Raw genomic sequence first — 17,631 nt, 5'->3', positions numbered from 1 at the left:
TTTGCTTTCTGACCCAATAGTGCAGACCAGGAGTTGAGAGCCTCCTGCTGGCTCCATCACTGGGAAGCTGCACTGCTTGTTCCTATCACCTTGTATCTCTGCACTTACACTTTCCTTATTCTGACCCCTTCTTCCTCCCACCTCTGTCACAGGGAAGTTATTTGGAGCCTGTGTAATAAGAAATAGAACAGTGTAAGTAAAAAGTGTAGCAAGTTCTCCTGTTGAGAATTACATTCTATGTTTTCCCCTCAGACAGACATATCTGAAATGCCTGTTGTGTGTGGGCCTTGCAGCCTCCACTGGGTTCCTACATGTTATGGCTGTGTCGAAGTGCTGGAGAAGGTGCTGAGTGTGGGACAGGCAGCATGTTGATGGATATAGTGGAAGACCTTAGACAGGTATCACAGAAAGCAGATGTCATGTCCAAGCTGTTTATCCATCCTCACAGACACCAGCTCTTCAATTGCTACTCTGATTGTAGACCAATTTCTACATTTAGAGAGAAGGAAGTAGTATCTGTAATACCCTGATCAAATTTTGATGATTTAGGGTATTTTGGCTTGAGCTGGGAAGCTGAATTACCATGCTGTAAATTTCCTCATCAGGGAGTAGGCAGACCAGCAGCTGAGGTATTTGCACAACAAGCTTCCATGATTTCCCCCAGGTACCCCTCACTGTGTGTCTGCTCTCCAAGTGAGTCCAGGTGGTTACATACTTCCCAGGTTACAGTTGACCCAAGCTACTCAAGAGGCTTCACAACCCAGTGGTGGCACCATCAGAAGTACAGAAGATAAAAATATTATATCTGCCTAGTGCTCAGTGAGCAGATCAAAAGGGAATTAATAAGGAAATGGAGTCGATAAGGACATGGGCTCTTGCTGCCTGGAAGCTCCTGGGAGGTAGGAAAGGTAGGTAGGAAAGGGAGAGCGGTATTGCCTCATACCGGCTCCATCTGAGGCATGTGGGGGATGGCTCATCCACTATTCCAGCTTGCTTCTAAAGCTTGTGCCAAACGACAGACCAGGTCTGCTTGATCTCTGGTGAATGAGTTAATTGTTTGCTAAACAAAAGTGATCTTGTCAGTGGGCACCCCGCTGCTTGAACCGAATGCAATTACCATTCCACCAACATAAGGATGCAGCTTCCACGCATTGCTGCTCTGCCAGAAGTGCTGATTGCCATGTGGCTGTTCAGCAGAGCAACCCATTGCTCCTGTGAAATTGTAGCTATATCTGTTGGAAAAGATGTTGAAGTGGGCACAGGCTACCTAATGAAATAATAAGAATTGATACTAAATCCTGGGAAAGTTGATCCCCAGTGCTTTAATTGCTTGCTCCCATTCCTGCTTTCAAAGGCAGGTGGGATCCTCTGCTGGCATATGTTGATGTAACTCTGTTAGCTTCAGGACAGATAAGTGGTGGAGAAGAAGCATGTGTTTTCTCTCATAGTGAAACTGCAGGGCAGGTTTCCAAGGCAAACATGGCAATCAATCCCAACAACCACTCATTGATGCCATTGCAGGTGGCCCATCAGAAAACTCATTCCTCACCCCAGCCCAGGGGCCAGTGACACAACACCCTGACCTAGCCAGACTTAGGTAATTAGTGCAATCTAGTTATGCTGTCCAAGAGTGGAGGAAACGAAAACTGAAATGAAATGGAAAAATGGAGAATGACATTTGATTTGGAGATGGCAAGAATGAAAAGAAAAAAATTCCGCGTATGTAGAAAGAGCTCCTCCTATATATGTAGTTCCTAAAAGAGAGCCCTTCAGAGATGCAAGATGAGTTACCCATAAAACAGACCTGATGAACAGCTGGCATTCTGCAATTGGAGAGTGGGTTATAAACCTTTCAGCTTACCTGCAGTAAACCAAGAAAAACACAGTGCTGGATTAGACTGCTTCACTGGTTTGCCAGACATAAGGTAGTGACCCCAGGAGATACTTGCTGTTTCTTTTCCTGCAGAAAGTAAAGGCCAGAAATACTCTGTCTGAGGCGTGTGTTGACCATGGCTGCTCTGAAAGCTGACCTTAACATTCTTGCTGCTGCTTCTGCTGCAGGTTTGAGGCTGCTGTTAGGAATTTCGGAGAACCTCTGCTCCTGGAGATCAAACAGTGATGATCTTATCTGAAATAAAACTTGTCTTGCCACTCTCCCATTTATGAGTGGGAATATGAGGTCGTGCAACCTCATGCAAACAGGAAGAACAACTCTGATGTGCTAATGAAGACGTTTTTGCCACTGTTGATAGTAAGCAAGCTTTTGTCCTGCTTCTCCCCAGCCTTGACATTACTGTTGAGACTGTTTTCTCTCTCCTCAGGAACGCACATGGGCTGACATGCAGAGAGAGAAAAACAGCAGAGCCTTAAAACCTGTGTGATAAACATTCATTATCAATCAAATCAATCTCCTTTTAACAATGGAGAGGGAAAAAATAATTCACCTTCCCTCCTACGGTTGCACTTCAACATTTTAATTCCCAGAGCAGTTCTGTCTTACCATCCTTCTCCGTGTTTGTTGCCAGGGTTGTGCTTCCCATGGATGGCAGATCAATGTGAGCAACAGCAGGTGGGGCTGATGGAGGTTGCTGAGTTTCTTGCAGGAGTTGGATGAATAACCATGCTAATAATAGTTCTGTGCTATCCAAGCTACGTTTCTGTGTCTGGAAAAAGGTCAACACCTAAAAATTCATGTTTGCTCTTCTGGACATTCAGGTTTGCCCTTAATTAAAACGTGACTGTAGAGTATTGTGTTTAGGTTAATAGTGGGGGAGAAAGAGCTATCTTTGTGTGAAGGCAGATACAAAATGGTTGAATCATAACTGAATTATTTCTTCATAACTGATTTTTTTCTTGATGAAAGTCACAGAAATGAAGTGGGATTGGGCAACTAAAAAAGAAAAAGTACCGGAAAGAAAGATACACAGACAGTAAAGCTGGAGGCAGGAGAGAGGGAGAGAGACACACAAACTGGCCCTGAAAGCTTTAGGTGCATTGGGGTAACCCAGGGCTGCTCTCTGGGGTGCTGCTCTTTCCCAAGGGAGGCACAGGCAAGTGTGTGTGAACTGACCCTTAACATCAGTACAGAGTCCTGCAGGAGGTGTCCACCACATGTGTAATACTGTGATATAAATATGTACATAAATGCACTGGTGTGTGTACCTGAGAGTCCACACACTTCTGCAGTGTGCCTGGGTGCCTGGGTGTGTGTACACATCCACCACCAAGTTCATAGCCACAAGCTCCTTTTAGGCTTCCCCTGCCAAACAGTGCTGGCCAAACAGAGCAGGAAGGGGACCAGCATGCTATGCAGAAACCTTAGTTCTCCCTTGTGGTGTCTGCCAGGGAAGGGAGCCTTTGGATAGCAAGTAGGAACCTTTGGACTGGCTTTCTTTGCAGGTCAGGGAGCTGTCCTGCTGCTCAGCCTTGAGAGAGGGGAGAGAGTGAGCAAAGAGGCAGAGGAACCTATAGGAAAATACTTGGTGCCGCAACATGTGTGGTCTGGCTCTTGCAGAGCTTGCAAATAATGTATCTGAGAGCATTGCTCAGAGCAATAAGCATCATGAAATTAAGGTTAAGTATCTTTGGTACTCAAACACAGGCTAGATGGAGGAGAAGGAAGGAGAAAACAGTGTGAGTAGCTTATCTGTATCCCTCACTGAGGGAGTAAAATTTGTTCATAGCATCACTGGAATGGGTAGAAAAGGAACAAACGAGGCTGCTCTTTCTCCTCACTCCACTTTAGAAATAAAGCCCTGATGCTGTAAGGGCGACTCAGGTTTCTTCCTAAGCTTTCCCACATACCTTCCTGCTGGGTTTTTATATATCTTAAATCAACAGTATCTGAGATTGTTTAAATTCAGTTAAATTGCACTCTCCATGCAGTAAAAAAAACTATGTTCTTACAGCCCTTTATGTGTGTGTGTCTGTGTGTGTGCCTTGAAAATGCCTCTCAGCATGGACTGCAGGTGGCCTTGGATACCATCTGTGATTTATTTCTGGGAAGAATTAAAATACCAGCACCATTTGTTAGCCTGTTTTTACAGTGAGTAAAAAAATGTGCAGCGCTGCTTTACTGTGACTGCCAGGGCTGCGTTTGCTCCTGAAACCGTGAGTGCCCTTCTGACACTTAATGTTACTTAGGTCAGGCCCTTGGAGCAGGCCCTCTGGTTAGGCATTTGATGAAACATCTTCATGGAGACCTCACGTAATACCCTGTGTTAGTGGATGTTACAGGCTTGAGACAGATCACGTCCAAGCGGTCGGAAGCATCTTTGTGCGGTGTTCTTCTGAATCGCGCTTTGACAGTAGGCTTAAGGGGTAATTGGTGCTCTTGTGTAGGTGTATGGTGCCTGTCCTGGAGCTGGACAGAATTGTTGAATAATTTAATGGTAATTGATGGCTGAAAAGGCTGCCTGATAATTTGAATCAGAGGCTTAATGGCCTTTACAACATATTGCGTGGGGCGATGGCCAAATTACTTCAGCCGGTGTAATTTGTTATTGAACCTGTTTTCTATAAAAGTGCTAATCCCTGACTGTTTTGGGGTGTGCTCCGCCTCTGCTAAGTTTTTCTGCTTTTTAGTGATCAAATAACAATCAGTCCAGACACAGGCTTTTATTTACTCAAAAACTGAACTGGTGTAAGTACAACCATGAGCCCTGATGCAGAGGCAGTACGTGTGCAGAGTAACTGCATTGACAGTGATGGAAGATGGATGTGCCTGCTGAGATGGACACATGTTTATAACTCAGCCCTGGACACCTGGGCTCTATAGCCTTCCTTGGCCACTGCATTATGGCCATGCCTACTTACATATTGGGAACTGATACAAAAAATCTGGGGAATGAAGAATGCTTCCCTAATGAAAAGCTGTTTTCTTATTAGGACAAGGCATCTATTTTTATTTTTATGTGGGCTATGCAGAGCTGTATTTTGCACATGTTCAAGTCTTACCTTCCACTTTTGGCTAATGATAACTTCAAATCCAAGGATTAGTTACTCATTGCCACAGCCATTCCTTTTTTCTTAGCCTGATTTCCTTGTCTTTATTAAAACTTAGCTCGAAAAATGACCAGATAGCACTGATTATTGTTATGCTACATCATGAGAGATGATTTCTCTGGTCCTTACGAAGGCTTAGCTGAAAAGTTGGTTCCCAACGCATGACTGTCAAGGATAACCTTGAGATTTCCTGTGAAGGCTTCACAGAAGTGGTTGAGGCACTCTGCTTATCCCCAGACTTTCTAATGGCCCCTTTGAGGAATTTGGGCAGTGCTGGAATGGGACTGTTCTGATTTACACCGAATTCTGAGGCAACTCCCAGACATCTCGGAGACAGCCGTGATCACGGGTGGCAGAATGGGGCTGTACAACTTCCTCTGGCGCCTGTGAGCCTCAGGAGATGGCAGTTGTGATTTCACCCCCACCTGCTTAGGTGGGAGCATGTTGTTATTTTATCCTCTTGTGTAATGTTTGATTGAAGAACTCACAAGATGGTCTCTTGTTTGCTATGGGATCCCTCAAGAACCTGTGAGCTCTGTGGAGGCGCCTGCACTGTTCACACTGTCTGTAAGTCAGGCGTGTTGTGAATTATTAGTCCTTTGTTGGACTTGAGTGGTTTCTGGGATTTTCAGGACTTATGTGGATCCTGCATGAATTCTTTACAAGAAGAATTTTCTCTCTGCATAAATGCAAGAGAGTAGCAAACAGCCCAGTTTGATAACCTCATGTTGCCTTGACACTGCAGGTAGCATGTGAGTTTAGCATGAAAGGTTTTATTTATTTATATTCAAGTGTGACATTGTTTGACTTAAAATCCTCTTTTTCTCCTCAACTCTATCTCTTAGGCTTCTATCCCTGCCCAAGTTTGAAAATTTAATGAAAATTCATAAATTTGTAATATTGTTTAAGGTGCCACATGTTGGTTATTTAAATTGCATGCTTCTGAATATTGTTGTGGGTTGTTTTTTTTTTTTCTCTTAACGGACATCAAGCTCAAAGAATTCACAAGGCTTTTGTCAATTTACAAATTAAACCTATTCAGCTTCTCTGTTTTTTATTTGAATTTCTGTCCTGGAGAGGTTTTCCTTGATATCAGGGTACAGCATGGCTGCCATTCCCTGTACTCTGTCCTTCAGCCTTGGAGGCTCACCATGGTGGAAGGGTTTGCAGGGCACCTGTGGGCTGCTGTTCCTGCCAGCTGGGCTGCTGGGCAGGGGGAGAAGCCATACAGCCAGGACCTTTCTTCCTTCCACTGATATCTGGCTGCGATTCAGCACTTGCTATTTATACCAAATTGCCCTCTGGAGATCCCAGGTTAGATCAAGATCCTGCTGTGCCAGCCACTGACTCTAGCTGGAGATTGTCATCACCACAGAGTGCTTGGGCTGTGAGGAGAGGCAATTGTACAGGGCAGGGAGGTTTTGTTGTTGTCACTTGGGTGACAGGATATGGAGCTCCTGAGAGACAGAGTTGTCCTAGGCCACAGGGAAAACGTGGCAGAGATGAGCACTGTTTCTCAGTATCCACATTGCAGGTACTCAGTGCCATAATGTGGGTGACTTCTGTCTGCAGGAAGGTAGAAGACATTTGAGATGGGCTGGGATACCCAAAGCATCGGTGTGGGACCCCCTCACACACACCCTTTGGCAGCAGCAGGGGAAAGATACCCTGTGTGGGTGTCTCTGAAAGACTTGTAGACACTGTTTGATCAGGCATGCTGACTTCTTGAACAGGACCTCTATCGGGGCCTGAGTTGGCCCATGTAACAGCTATGAGGACCCTAATAGGGCACACAGAGCTCCTCAAGGATGCTCTGACAGCCTCCAGCACCAGACTGGGATGTGATCACTCCCTGTCTTATTCCTAGCCTTGTGTCAGGCCCTGAGCTGGATCACCTCACAGCTGAGTGTGTGGAAATGGGTGTGATGTAATGCCCTACTCCGGGCTGTGCTGTGTGCAGCCAGGAGTCTGACTGCTTTGTCACGCTTCCACTGAAGAAGATTATGCCTGAGGCTTTCAAAGGAACCTAAAAGCATTAGATCTCTCACTTGCCTGACTTTCAACAGGATTTCCAGGTGCCTTTTTTTTTAAATACAAAAAATCCCAGCCTGCCACAAACCATCTGCCAAGCTGAAGGGTGTTACCTTTTAGGAAATATTGATGCAACTGCTGAAACTCGTCAAGAGAAAACCAGATGCTGCTTGATATTGCAGGATCACCTCTCCCTCTATAAAAGGAATTCAAAGGTTGCAAATTGAAGATCTTTTTGAGAAAGGCAGAGGATCTGCCTCCATGACCTACACATGTCCACATCGTGTAGAGCAGCTCTTGGAACAAGGTGCCACAGTATCACGAGGCCATGACCCAAGTTGTTGCTGGTGCAGGATTGCATCCCTGGTGGGGATCCGACTGGTCTTGGAATTACATCAAATCAAGTTTTAATTCAACCTGACATAGAGCTTTATTGAGAATTATATAAATACATGAAAATGAGTGTGATGTAATATTGAAATTGGAAAATTGGCTTGAAATAGTATACTGGAGTAAATATAAAATGGGCAGTATTAGAACTTGGCACAGATAGAAACATTATTCATGTAACATTCTTACTTTTGTTGGCAAAACTATGCCAATAATTACAGTATGTGTTGGAATGGGGCAAAACGTGCCTTAAAAACAAGTTGCCATGCTGCCAGCAAGTAATTGGGTTTGGGTAATTAAGGCCTGACTCCATGTGCTTAATCTGGCTGAAGCCAGCCTTGTGGATGCTGAATGTTGCAGTAGGGATGCGTGGGCACAGGGAGAGGCAAAGAGTGTGTATCAGGGAGGTGTCCTGGATACCTGGACTGGTGAGAGGAGGTCTGTCCCAGGGCTCTTCAGCCTGTCCTCTCCTCTTGACACAGGGAGGTAACACAACCTGTTTTGTCAGGGCAGTGCAGAGGGGTAATCTATCAGAGCTGCTTCAAAGGTGGAGCTGTCCCTGCAAGTGCTAAGTTTAAATGCATTATTTAATCAAAAGGTACATTTAAAAAAACAGGCACACTGGATGTCCCCAGCTAAATCAGTTGTTGATTTTAATTTCTAGGAGTCCCTTTGAATATTATGCAAGATAATGCGGGCAGGTTTTTTCTTTCTGCTGCTGCTGCCGTGGCGTGGCCGTGAGGTTAATGATGGCTGTTGTTGCTTACAATTTTTATAATGGCTTTAAGAACTCATATTTGAAGTCACTGGGAATGTGTTTTCGACAAGTTTATCATCAGCACTTGGAGGGTGGTGAGGGGCTGGGCACTGGGCTGAGGTATGAGGGAGAGCCACCCTCATGCATGACATCTTGGGGCCATCCCAGCTCTGGGAAGCTGGGCTGGTTTCAGTAACCTCTCTTATCATGCAGTGGCTGCAGGGGGCTGCCCAGACCCCTGAAAAACGTTATTACAGCCTTTTGCGTGCTGTCTGTGGTAGTTTCCCAGACTAATTGCATGTTAGTCTGGCCCCATCCCCTGCTGCTCACTGCCCACACAGCGATGACTGGGCAGGAACCACAGAGCGCTCTTAAGAGCAAGTGGGGAGTTGTCAGGCTAATGCCTTTCTCCCCCTGAATACCTCTGGCACCAGACCAGGGGCCTTTTAAAGGCAGGACCACAAGCAGAGCTTGCCAGTTGTTTAAGTGGTCTCTCTCGATCTGAATTAAAAGAATTAAAATTCTTGGTGGGTTATACGTTGCAGTCATGACAACAAATTCCCTCCCTTTCTCTTCTTTCTGGAATTGGCTTGTGGTTCAGATATGGTGCTAAACAAAGTCCCTCACATTTTTTTTTTAAAAAACTAATGGTTCAGGTAGTAGAGGCATTACATTAAAAAGCAGAATAAATGGTCATCCGAATTTTGGTGACTGTATATGTTTTATACCTGTTATCTTCTTGTGAAACTGGAAATCTCTTGACTGTGCAAGTCTCAGTCTTTTGTTCAGTGGTATTAGAGGCAATTTTGGTAGCCTAAAAGAAGAGGAGATAATTACTAACAGGAGTTTTTGTGCAGTGCATACCTGTAATAGTTAAAGGGAAAGCTGCTGAAATTTATTCTGACAATTGCAGATACAGCACTGGAGGAGTCATTTGAATTATTCATTCTGCAACAAGGAAACATCCCACTTGTCTTCTCTTTAGAAATGAAATCTCAACCTGATTTAAAATATACTTTTATGGGTTGCTTTCCTTTAATTTAAAGTAATTTTGCCATTTCAAGACTTCTATTATAATTATCCTTGAATGTAGATTTTTAAAGAAAATTATTCTGATTTCTAAAAAAAAGGATAAACTGATTTTTTTACATGAACTGCTACTTGTAGAGTAAGTTTAATGAAATTCAGCTTGCTTTCATAAATAATGCAGTACTTGCATTTGATTAGGTGAAGCCTAGAGGAATTTCTGCCTAATCAGATGCATAGCAAAAAGGATATTGCCTGCAGACTGTTACCATTATCAATGGTGGTGGTGAGGAAAATACAGCTCCATGTGTGTCCAGATAGAAGGCTTTGTTTCTCAAGAGAAGTGCAAGACAAGCTGTATATGTTCTAACAGCTGACTCCTTGCACCTCAGATTGTCCTGACAGTTTGTAAAACAAAGTCTGGATTCTGACTGTGTCATTATTATGGTATGAAGGAACTCCAGGTTAAATGGAGACCTCCGTGTCCTGGCAATGTGTTTCTAACCCTTTTAAGAAATAAATACGTGTGGGGAAGAGACAATGTTTGCATTAGAGAGCTCACGATCAAAATAATCAAAGTAGGTATCAGGAATCATTGAGAGCAATTCCAAAAGCCTTGAAAATCAGCACAAACCTCCTGATAACTTAAAAATAAGAAAAGTGCATATGCCTCCATCCCTTACAGCAACAGACCACAAACAGCAAAAAGCAAACAGGTTTGCAAATGGTGTATCTGCAAGTTTTCAGAAACATTTTGATAGTTCCTGAGTAAATGTTGCTTTAATTAGTAATTCGTGGTCAAGCTTTATGCTTTTCTTTAAATCCAGCCACAAGACTTTGTTCTGCTCTGATTTTATTCCCAGGGAGCTGTTATTGACAGCAGTGGGTGTGCCTGAACAGAGGGTAGTTTGAATGGGGCCATTAGTCCTTTATTCAACATCCTTATTAAGAAATAAAATAATAGTCTGGTCCCCATTCTCTAGCCCTGAGGCCAACTGGCATAAACTGACCTGGAAGTATTCAGTGTTTATGTCCTCTGAGAGACAGTGGGCAAGTCCAGGATGGCTTTTGGGTCCCAACCCTGATGTGGGCTTAGGGCTGGACAGCTCCTGGGACAGAACTATGTGAGGGTGGTGTGAAACTGCTAGGGATCATTTCAACAGTATAAACTGAAAGAGGGCAGGTTTAGATTAGATATTAGGAAGAAATTCTTTACTGTGAAGGTGGTGAGGCACTGGAACAGGTTGCTCATAGAAGCTGTGGATGCCCCATTCCTGGAAGCATTCAAGGTCAGGTTGGATGGGGCTTTGAACAACCTGGTCTAATGGAAGGTGTCCCTACCCATAGTGGATAGGGGTTGGAACAGATGGTCTTTAAGGTCCCTTATATCCCAAACCATTCAGCATGGATGGTCATGGGCTCAGACTCTGACTCTGGCTACTTTACCAGAGGTGATGCTCTCTTAGGACCTGGTTATACTTTCATCTGAACTCAGTTGAGTGGCAGCTTGCTCTACCACTATAATAAAGTAATATTCCCAATAAAATATTTGGACAGGAAAAAAAAGAACTGAACCCTAATGGCAAACCCCAACACCACTGCCTTACCTCGCTGTGTTCAGATTTTTCTCTTAATGTTTGTTCAGATGTGTAAAATTGCAAATGTCTTAAGTTCTTCAGGCCAGATAATAATCAGATTTAAGCTGACAATTTGTGCTAGCTGAGGTTCTGGGTTTTCAGCTGTATTTCTTGGAAAGGGCAATGAGATGTAATGAATAAATGTAAAACACAAGAAATAAAGCCCAGGATACATGGGAAAGGTGTTTGCGTCCTGTGATTTGCTGGTGAGAGGTTTTAGCACTGAACTCAGAAGTGTATTTATGGAGCTGCTGGTCAGGACTGTGCAATTTAAAGGTGAAATCAGTTCTCTTTTTTAATCTTGAGTTTTCATTCTGCTCCAAATTGGTGCAAGCAAATCTCCTGAGCCTAAAATGCCATGGGATCACTAAAGGCCAAGAACAGAATTAATTTCTGAAAGTTTGAGAGCAAAACCATCGGGTTTAGGGCTGTAAAATGTTAAATCTGTTTCTGACTTTCCCAAGGATTGTCAGAAATACTTTTACCCACTCATAAGTCAAGTAACTTCATGTCAGATATTAGAGCTGTTTTATGTGTGAGTACTGACAGTAGTAGTGCACAGCTTTTATCATAGCCAACTGTTAAAAAAGCCTCAAAAATGTAACTCCCAGACCTTTTTCTGGGTCCAAAATGATGTTAAAAAATCCACGGGAAAGTAGGAAACAAAACTGAGCCCTTGGTCACTTGCTGTAAGACATTCTTTGCTCAAGATTCTGGTCAAGGTGTCACACACAACTGCCTCCCAGTTGCTAAAGTGCAAGCAAGCTTGATCCTTTCCTTTCCTCCCCTGCTGTTGCTATGGAAAGCATTTTTCCCAGCCTGCTTCAACTGGGGAGACTTAGCCTTGATGACCAGTGGATTTTAGGGCCAAGGCTAAGACTCAACACTACACCTTCATCACTGTCTTGTCTTTTGCTGCTGCTTCTCCAAGTGGAGGAAGCCTCACACCCCAAAATGCATCAGACCCACTGGGTAGCTCCAGTGCTGGAAAGTGATGCTATTTCTGTGTCAACTACAGTCTCGCCACAGATTTCCTACTCTTTGCTACTCTGTGACAAGATCAGTCAGGGATTTCTTTAATAGTCACTCGAGCAGCAAATGCAGGTAGTGTGGGTGAATGGGGACACTGGGCAATGCACTCAAAGGCTTGCACCAGGAGAACTGGTTATTTCTGAGACGGGATGCTCATCTGTATGGGAAGGATGTTGACAGTCTGCAGTCATTAGTTACTATGAGTAGTGATCACTGTGTTTGTCTTTCGTTACTGTAACAGGCCAAGTTATGAAAAACAGATGTGGCTGCATCCCTGAAGGATCTCTCCTCAAATATGTGGCTTTGCAGTCCTTGTCTGCTAGGCTTGGTACTGTGTGGAAAAAGAACTTTGTGCTCTTTTCTTACTTAATTGTAGGAAGCATCCTGGGTTTGTTACTGGTGCATGTCCATTTCTCCCCCAGTTCCCTCGAATGTTCCCAGCTTCACCCCCAAATAAGACCTTGCCAAAATCACTTATGTGCTGTGCAGTGAAAATGTGACTGATACAAATGTTGCAGCAGTGTAAAAAATGCTAAATTATTCATGGTACTTAAGCACGGAAAATCCCAGGGCTGACCTGACATAGTGAAAAACTCCAGGCAAAAAAAAATCCCTCACCGTGGAAAGTCTGGGATTGAAAACAGTTGCAAACTTTAGAGTCAGGCTATATTATGGAGTCTTAATCCCATCGTCCTTTAAATGCCCCTCCTCATGCTGTACCTTGTGCTATCATAGCCGACTACTTTTAATGTCATTATCCACATCACTTTCCCATGAACAGGGACCAAAGGCAAGAAACGTCAGATAACTTGTCCTCATCCAAAATAGAAGGTCTGCAGTGGCAGCAGGATTTGTGACTGGGGATCTTCTTGAACTCAAGACTTGACCACCTTAACCTGCTTCCTCCCTATCACAAATGAAATGAACATCTGGAGGTGTTCTGTGGTGTTTCACACCAGAGCATCAGACCTCTCCCGGCTTCCCAGGGATCTTTGTGGGCTATCGTCAGAAATTTATTTCTTTATTATAATGAGCCTTAGTTTTCACCTATCTATCATACAAAGGGTCCAGAATACTTAAATCTTGCCCTGGATCACTTTCACCCCTGGAGTTTTCTGATGAAAGGCCAATATTAATGTAGGAGCACAACTGTGAGAATTCAGGCTGCTGAATGGACCATGATGTGCTGCTTAATTCACGGAGCATTTTAACAGAGACGCATTGGGCCCAATATGTCATCTTCAACTGAAACAGGCAGATGTAAAGATCAACAGGTCAAATAAAAGGAGAACTGTCCTGAACCAAATGCTACAGGAAGCTTAGAAAATTCATACTGTTAAGCAGTCTTTTTCCAGATTCCTTTACCATTTTGCTTGGTCCTGAAAGCATTGTTCAAGAGCTGATTTCAGGTTTCCTTTTGCACTTTATTATCACTTTTATTGTGGAAAAATGATTTTAAAAACCCCAGCAAATCAATTTAAACAGAGTTGTGTTGGCTTCTGTATATGTCATAACATATTTCCATTGGAAACATTTTTTGACAAAGCATTCTTGCTTGTTTGAAAAACATTTTGAATGAAAGCATTCAGGCTGCTTTAGTGACTTTGCCTTTTACTTAGAGGGTAAAATAAGCTTTCAAAGCTGCTCAGTGCTCCCTTTTGCCCTGGAGATATATAGGAACTGTAGGAGAAGATCTGATTTGCAATCTCTTTGGGAGTTGAAAAGGTTGCTCAGGATCCCATCCGACCTGCAGCAAATGAAGGGAAAACAGGGTTTTCTAGCAGACATCCTTCCCTTTACTGAGTGCCAAACAGCAGTGGTGGCAGCATTAGTGAACTTGTTTTATTTGTCTATTAATGAGCGTCTGTAACTTGATATTTCATTTTTCCTAGACTGTACCCTCGTCACGCAAGTGCTCTCAACAACTTGGGGACGTTGACCAAAGATGTGGTGGAGGCAAAGGACTACTACAGACGGGCCCTTCAGTTAAACCCTCAGCACAATCGAGCTCTCTTCAATCTTGGCAACCTACTCAAGTAAGTTGACTGCAGAACTGGCACCAAGAAAATTCACATTCCCTTTACACACATCACCAAAGTAGTTTTTGCTGCCAACTCATGAAGGAATGGTGGTATTTCTTATTGATGTCCAGGAGTGCCAGCACATAGGTGAGGCTTAGTCTGGATATCCTTATGCTATCTGCCACATCCCTTCAGGTGCTGTTCACGAGCGTCTTTCAATTGTAGGGAATTCACTTTTTCCAAATCAGGCATCAAAAATGAGTTGCCTAAACCCAAATAGTCACCTGAGATTCCCATCTTTGTCGAGATGTGTAAGCCTTTCCAGTGGAGGAAGTTATATTGTTCAAAGACAGGCATCAGATGCAGAGATAATAAATAACACAGATCCAACAAATCCCTCTCTGCAAGTTCCCACTTCTCCTCATTAGCTACATGGAAGGTTGTTTAGGCATAAGCACTGAACACTGAGATGCTCAGAGCAGCAGAAAGTTCATTCTATTGCACAGCATGTCTGGATTTGAGGGGGAAGCTGGTTTGTATCCCTGCACGATTACTCTGCTGAGCAAGAAAACAAGTTAATCAGATCAGTATTTCGCTTGTCGTTATTTAGAGTGTCAGCCATTAGCAAGGAGAATAGCAAACAACCATAATCATGCAAATTCATTTGACTAACCATATCTAAAGACTGAACTTAGATCAGTACAGGAAGCCAGTGTGATAAAATCTGCTAAGGGTTCAATGAAAAAAAGTAAAATATCTCTATTTAGCAGCAGCAAAAACGTCCTTGTTTTTGTGAGGGTGTAGTATTATTTGCTGACAGAACAGCAGAAACTACAGCTGTAAAAATACATTTTTGCTGATATAAACTGCCCTTATTTTGCTGATAGTAGATCTCCAGTAGATCTTTTAGAGCAGACTGGGCTTTGTGCTGGTTAAACCATGACAGGCTTTAGTGTTGGACTGGTTTTAAAGTGGCACTGTGTTATTAAAACTTACTTGATCTTTCTGGTTCTAAAATGTTGCTTTGACTGTGAGTTTTTATAAAGGATATTAAGTGGGTTGCTGAAGTTCTGCCTGGTGTGTTCAATAGTGGAGAAATTATCAGAATAATATTACAAGTAAACAATCTTAAATAGAAAATAGGAAAGTGTTTTACTGGAAATAGAAGGAGGAAAATAGTAGAGTCTTATGACAAGAGAAATGAAAGGTCTTTGTATTATTCATCAGATTTGGTTGATTGAAATTAATCTTAGGTGGCAATGGTGTTTAAAAATACATGTTTTCCTTTTAATCCACCATGTTTGCCTTAGTTATTATTCTCTGTTATGTTTTTCTAATATAAAATATTAATACAAAAGAATGTATGACAGAAGAAGCACCAGGACATCCCATGTCAGTTATGCTTAAATCTGGACTGCCAGTGGGCTCTTATGACCCAGCAGATGGGTAAAAACTGGATTTTTTGCACTGGAAAAGCACAAAGGAGGCATGTGGGAAAAATCTCTTAGAACTGCTGTTTGTCTTCTGTGCAATATGTCATGTGTTTTTCCCAATGTGATAGTTAAGATATTTTGTGTCCTGTTGGATTGTATGTGCTCTGCATCCTTCTGTGGTGCCATATTTTGCAGTATGTTAAATGTGTGTGATGCTTGTGCTAAACTTGTCCAAAGAATGTGTTAAGGTTCCACCTGCCCTATTCCCACATCCATTTGCTCCCATTTTCTAAACTTTCTTTAGGCTTCCAGTGTCCAGTGCATCTGGACAAAGCAATGGAATTAATTATTGTGGAAACTGGGTGCCCTCATCTCCCTGTTCAGCTTTAAAAATCCTGCAGAAAATAGGTAGAGTTCACGGTGGAGGGATTAGCACATACATAAAGCAGATACTGTGTGGGCAGATCCCATGTGATTGTCTCCCCTAAAATGCTAGCCCATATCTCTTTGCCAGCACCTTTCCTAGATCATCCATCAGCTTGGCAGAGAGCATCAGCCATGCTGGAGCATGAAGTGACTTGTGAGATGACCAGACAGGTATGAGGCAGAGATTTCAAGTTCCTCCTTCCTACAACTTTGTCTTTATCCATGTTTTCTACCTTGGTCTCCAAATTATCCTTTCATATATATATGTATATATATATATATGGCAAGCAGCATTCTGCAGACACTAAATGCTAGTATAATCTAGGTAATAAATGAAATAAAATGAAAATCTGCAGAATATTACAGACAGATATTACTTTCTGGCTGTGTTATGAGACATTATGAAGAGTGTTTTGATTTTTAAACATGTGTCAGAGAGAAGATAAATAATCAAACCATAAAAGCATTTTCTACCCTCTTTGCAGAGGCTTCAGTCCATGGTACAGCTCAGGAAGAGCCAGAGCTTCAACACTTAAGGCATGTCCAGTAACAGCACTGCTTGTGCTGGGGCATGTAATGAAACTTCTGGCATGGGGAATTCCCACTTGAATTCTGCTGAGATTCTTATACCCACTCCTGCTCATAAGGTGGAAATCTGATGGCAGATATCAGATTTCATCTCCTCTGGAGTACTGAAAAGGTGAACTCCAGGATTTTTGAAGGATGGGTATGTTATTTCCGTGTGGCAATCTGCCTTTCATTGTTCCATGTAAATAAGCCATTTAAGTATCCATTGCTTGTGCTTTAAACTTAAGGCAAAAACTGTTTTGATGACAACGGGGTGGAATTTTTAAGTTCTTTTCTGTGGAAGTCCTAGATGATAAAGGATGTTTCCATTTTCTGTTTGCACATAATGAAGACAGCTATGTGCCAGAAGATGAATGTTCTCAGGAAGCATTACAGGGTAGTGGCTGAATAAGCCTCTAGTTTTGTTTATATATCCTAAAATAAAGTTGCATGTCATCATTTTCTTGCCTTATATAAATATTAGAGAGTAGATAATTCAACAGCGCCAACAGATTTCTTACTTAAAATAGACCCAAAAGATGGCCTGTCTAAAAGTCAGAAATCTCTTTGCTTGCATGATCTGTGATCAGTGACATAGAGCAGCCTGATGCTTTCTTGTGTTTTGAATACTTAACTCCCCTATATAAGTTCAGTTTTGTTGGGATACAGATAAATATCATTCAAAATACCTCACAAACTTATAGCCTGTGGATTATTCTGTAAAGGGATAAGAAATAAAATATCATGAACATTTGAAGTAAATATTTATCTCAGCTTTCTGTTGCAGGAAGAATGGACAAGAACTTATTGGCAGTAGTGTATCAATCCATTACCTAAAGCACTGCAATATTCAGTACACTATTTCTTATGAATAAAGGCCTCAGAACTCTTACGTGCTTTGAGAGCGTTATGGCTTCATTTTCAAGGGGAAAGTGACATGCCTAGAAACAATCTCCACTGAATCTTGAGTTTACCCAAAGGACTGATTCTGTTCTGAATGTAGAGTAACACACAACTTGTCCTGAGTGTTTGCTGTTGTGATCTAGTCCAAGTTTAGCAAACCCATCTATTCTGAGAAAGGAGGACTGTGTGCCCTCTCTGATACAGGCTTCTGGATGTGTGTGAATGTGCTGACACAGATCTGTGTAACTGTCTGAAGATGCTGAAAAACATCAGACAGATATTACGTGTATTGAGATTTAAGGTATTTTAGCTAGTGAATGTTCCCTGCTTTCATTCAGAGAAGCAAACCAAGTGATAATGTTCAGTGATACTGCATCTGGCTTTCTGGATGGTCTCTGGTTAGC

At 42.5% G+C, this 17,631-nt stretch overlaps 1 protein-coding gene across 1 annotated transcript in view; it reads left to right on the top strand.

Annotated features, from left to right (window-relative positions):
* The window catches only part of TMTC1 (transmembrane O-mannosyltransferase targeting cadherins 1), a 131,722-nt gene that overhangs the window by 94,998 nt on the left and 19,093 nt on the right, over positions 1-17,631 (top strand). The window contains exon 11 of the mRNA XM_029963566.1: positions 13,770-13,913. Within this exon, the coding sequence (XP_029819426.1) occupies positions 13,770-13,913 (144 nt within the window). The remainder of the gene's footprint in view (positions 1-13,769; positions 13,914-17,631) is intronic.

Source organism: Manacus vitellinus, unplaced genomic scaffold (genome assembly GCF_001715985.3).
Source record: "Manacus vitellinus isolate BGI_N305 unplaced genomic scaffold, ASM171598v3 scaffold_5_pilon, whole genome shotgun sequence".
Classification (NCBI taxonomy): domain Eukaryota; kingdom Metazoa; phylum Chordata; class Aves; order Passeriformes; family Pipridae; genus Manacus; species Manacus vitellinus.
The sequence above is the reverse complement of the archived record's forward strand: the minus strand, read 5'-3'. Positions and strand labels throughout refer to the sequence as shown.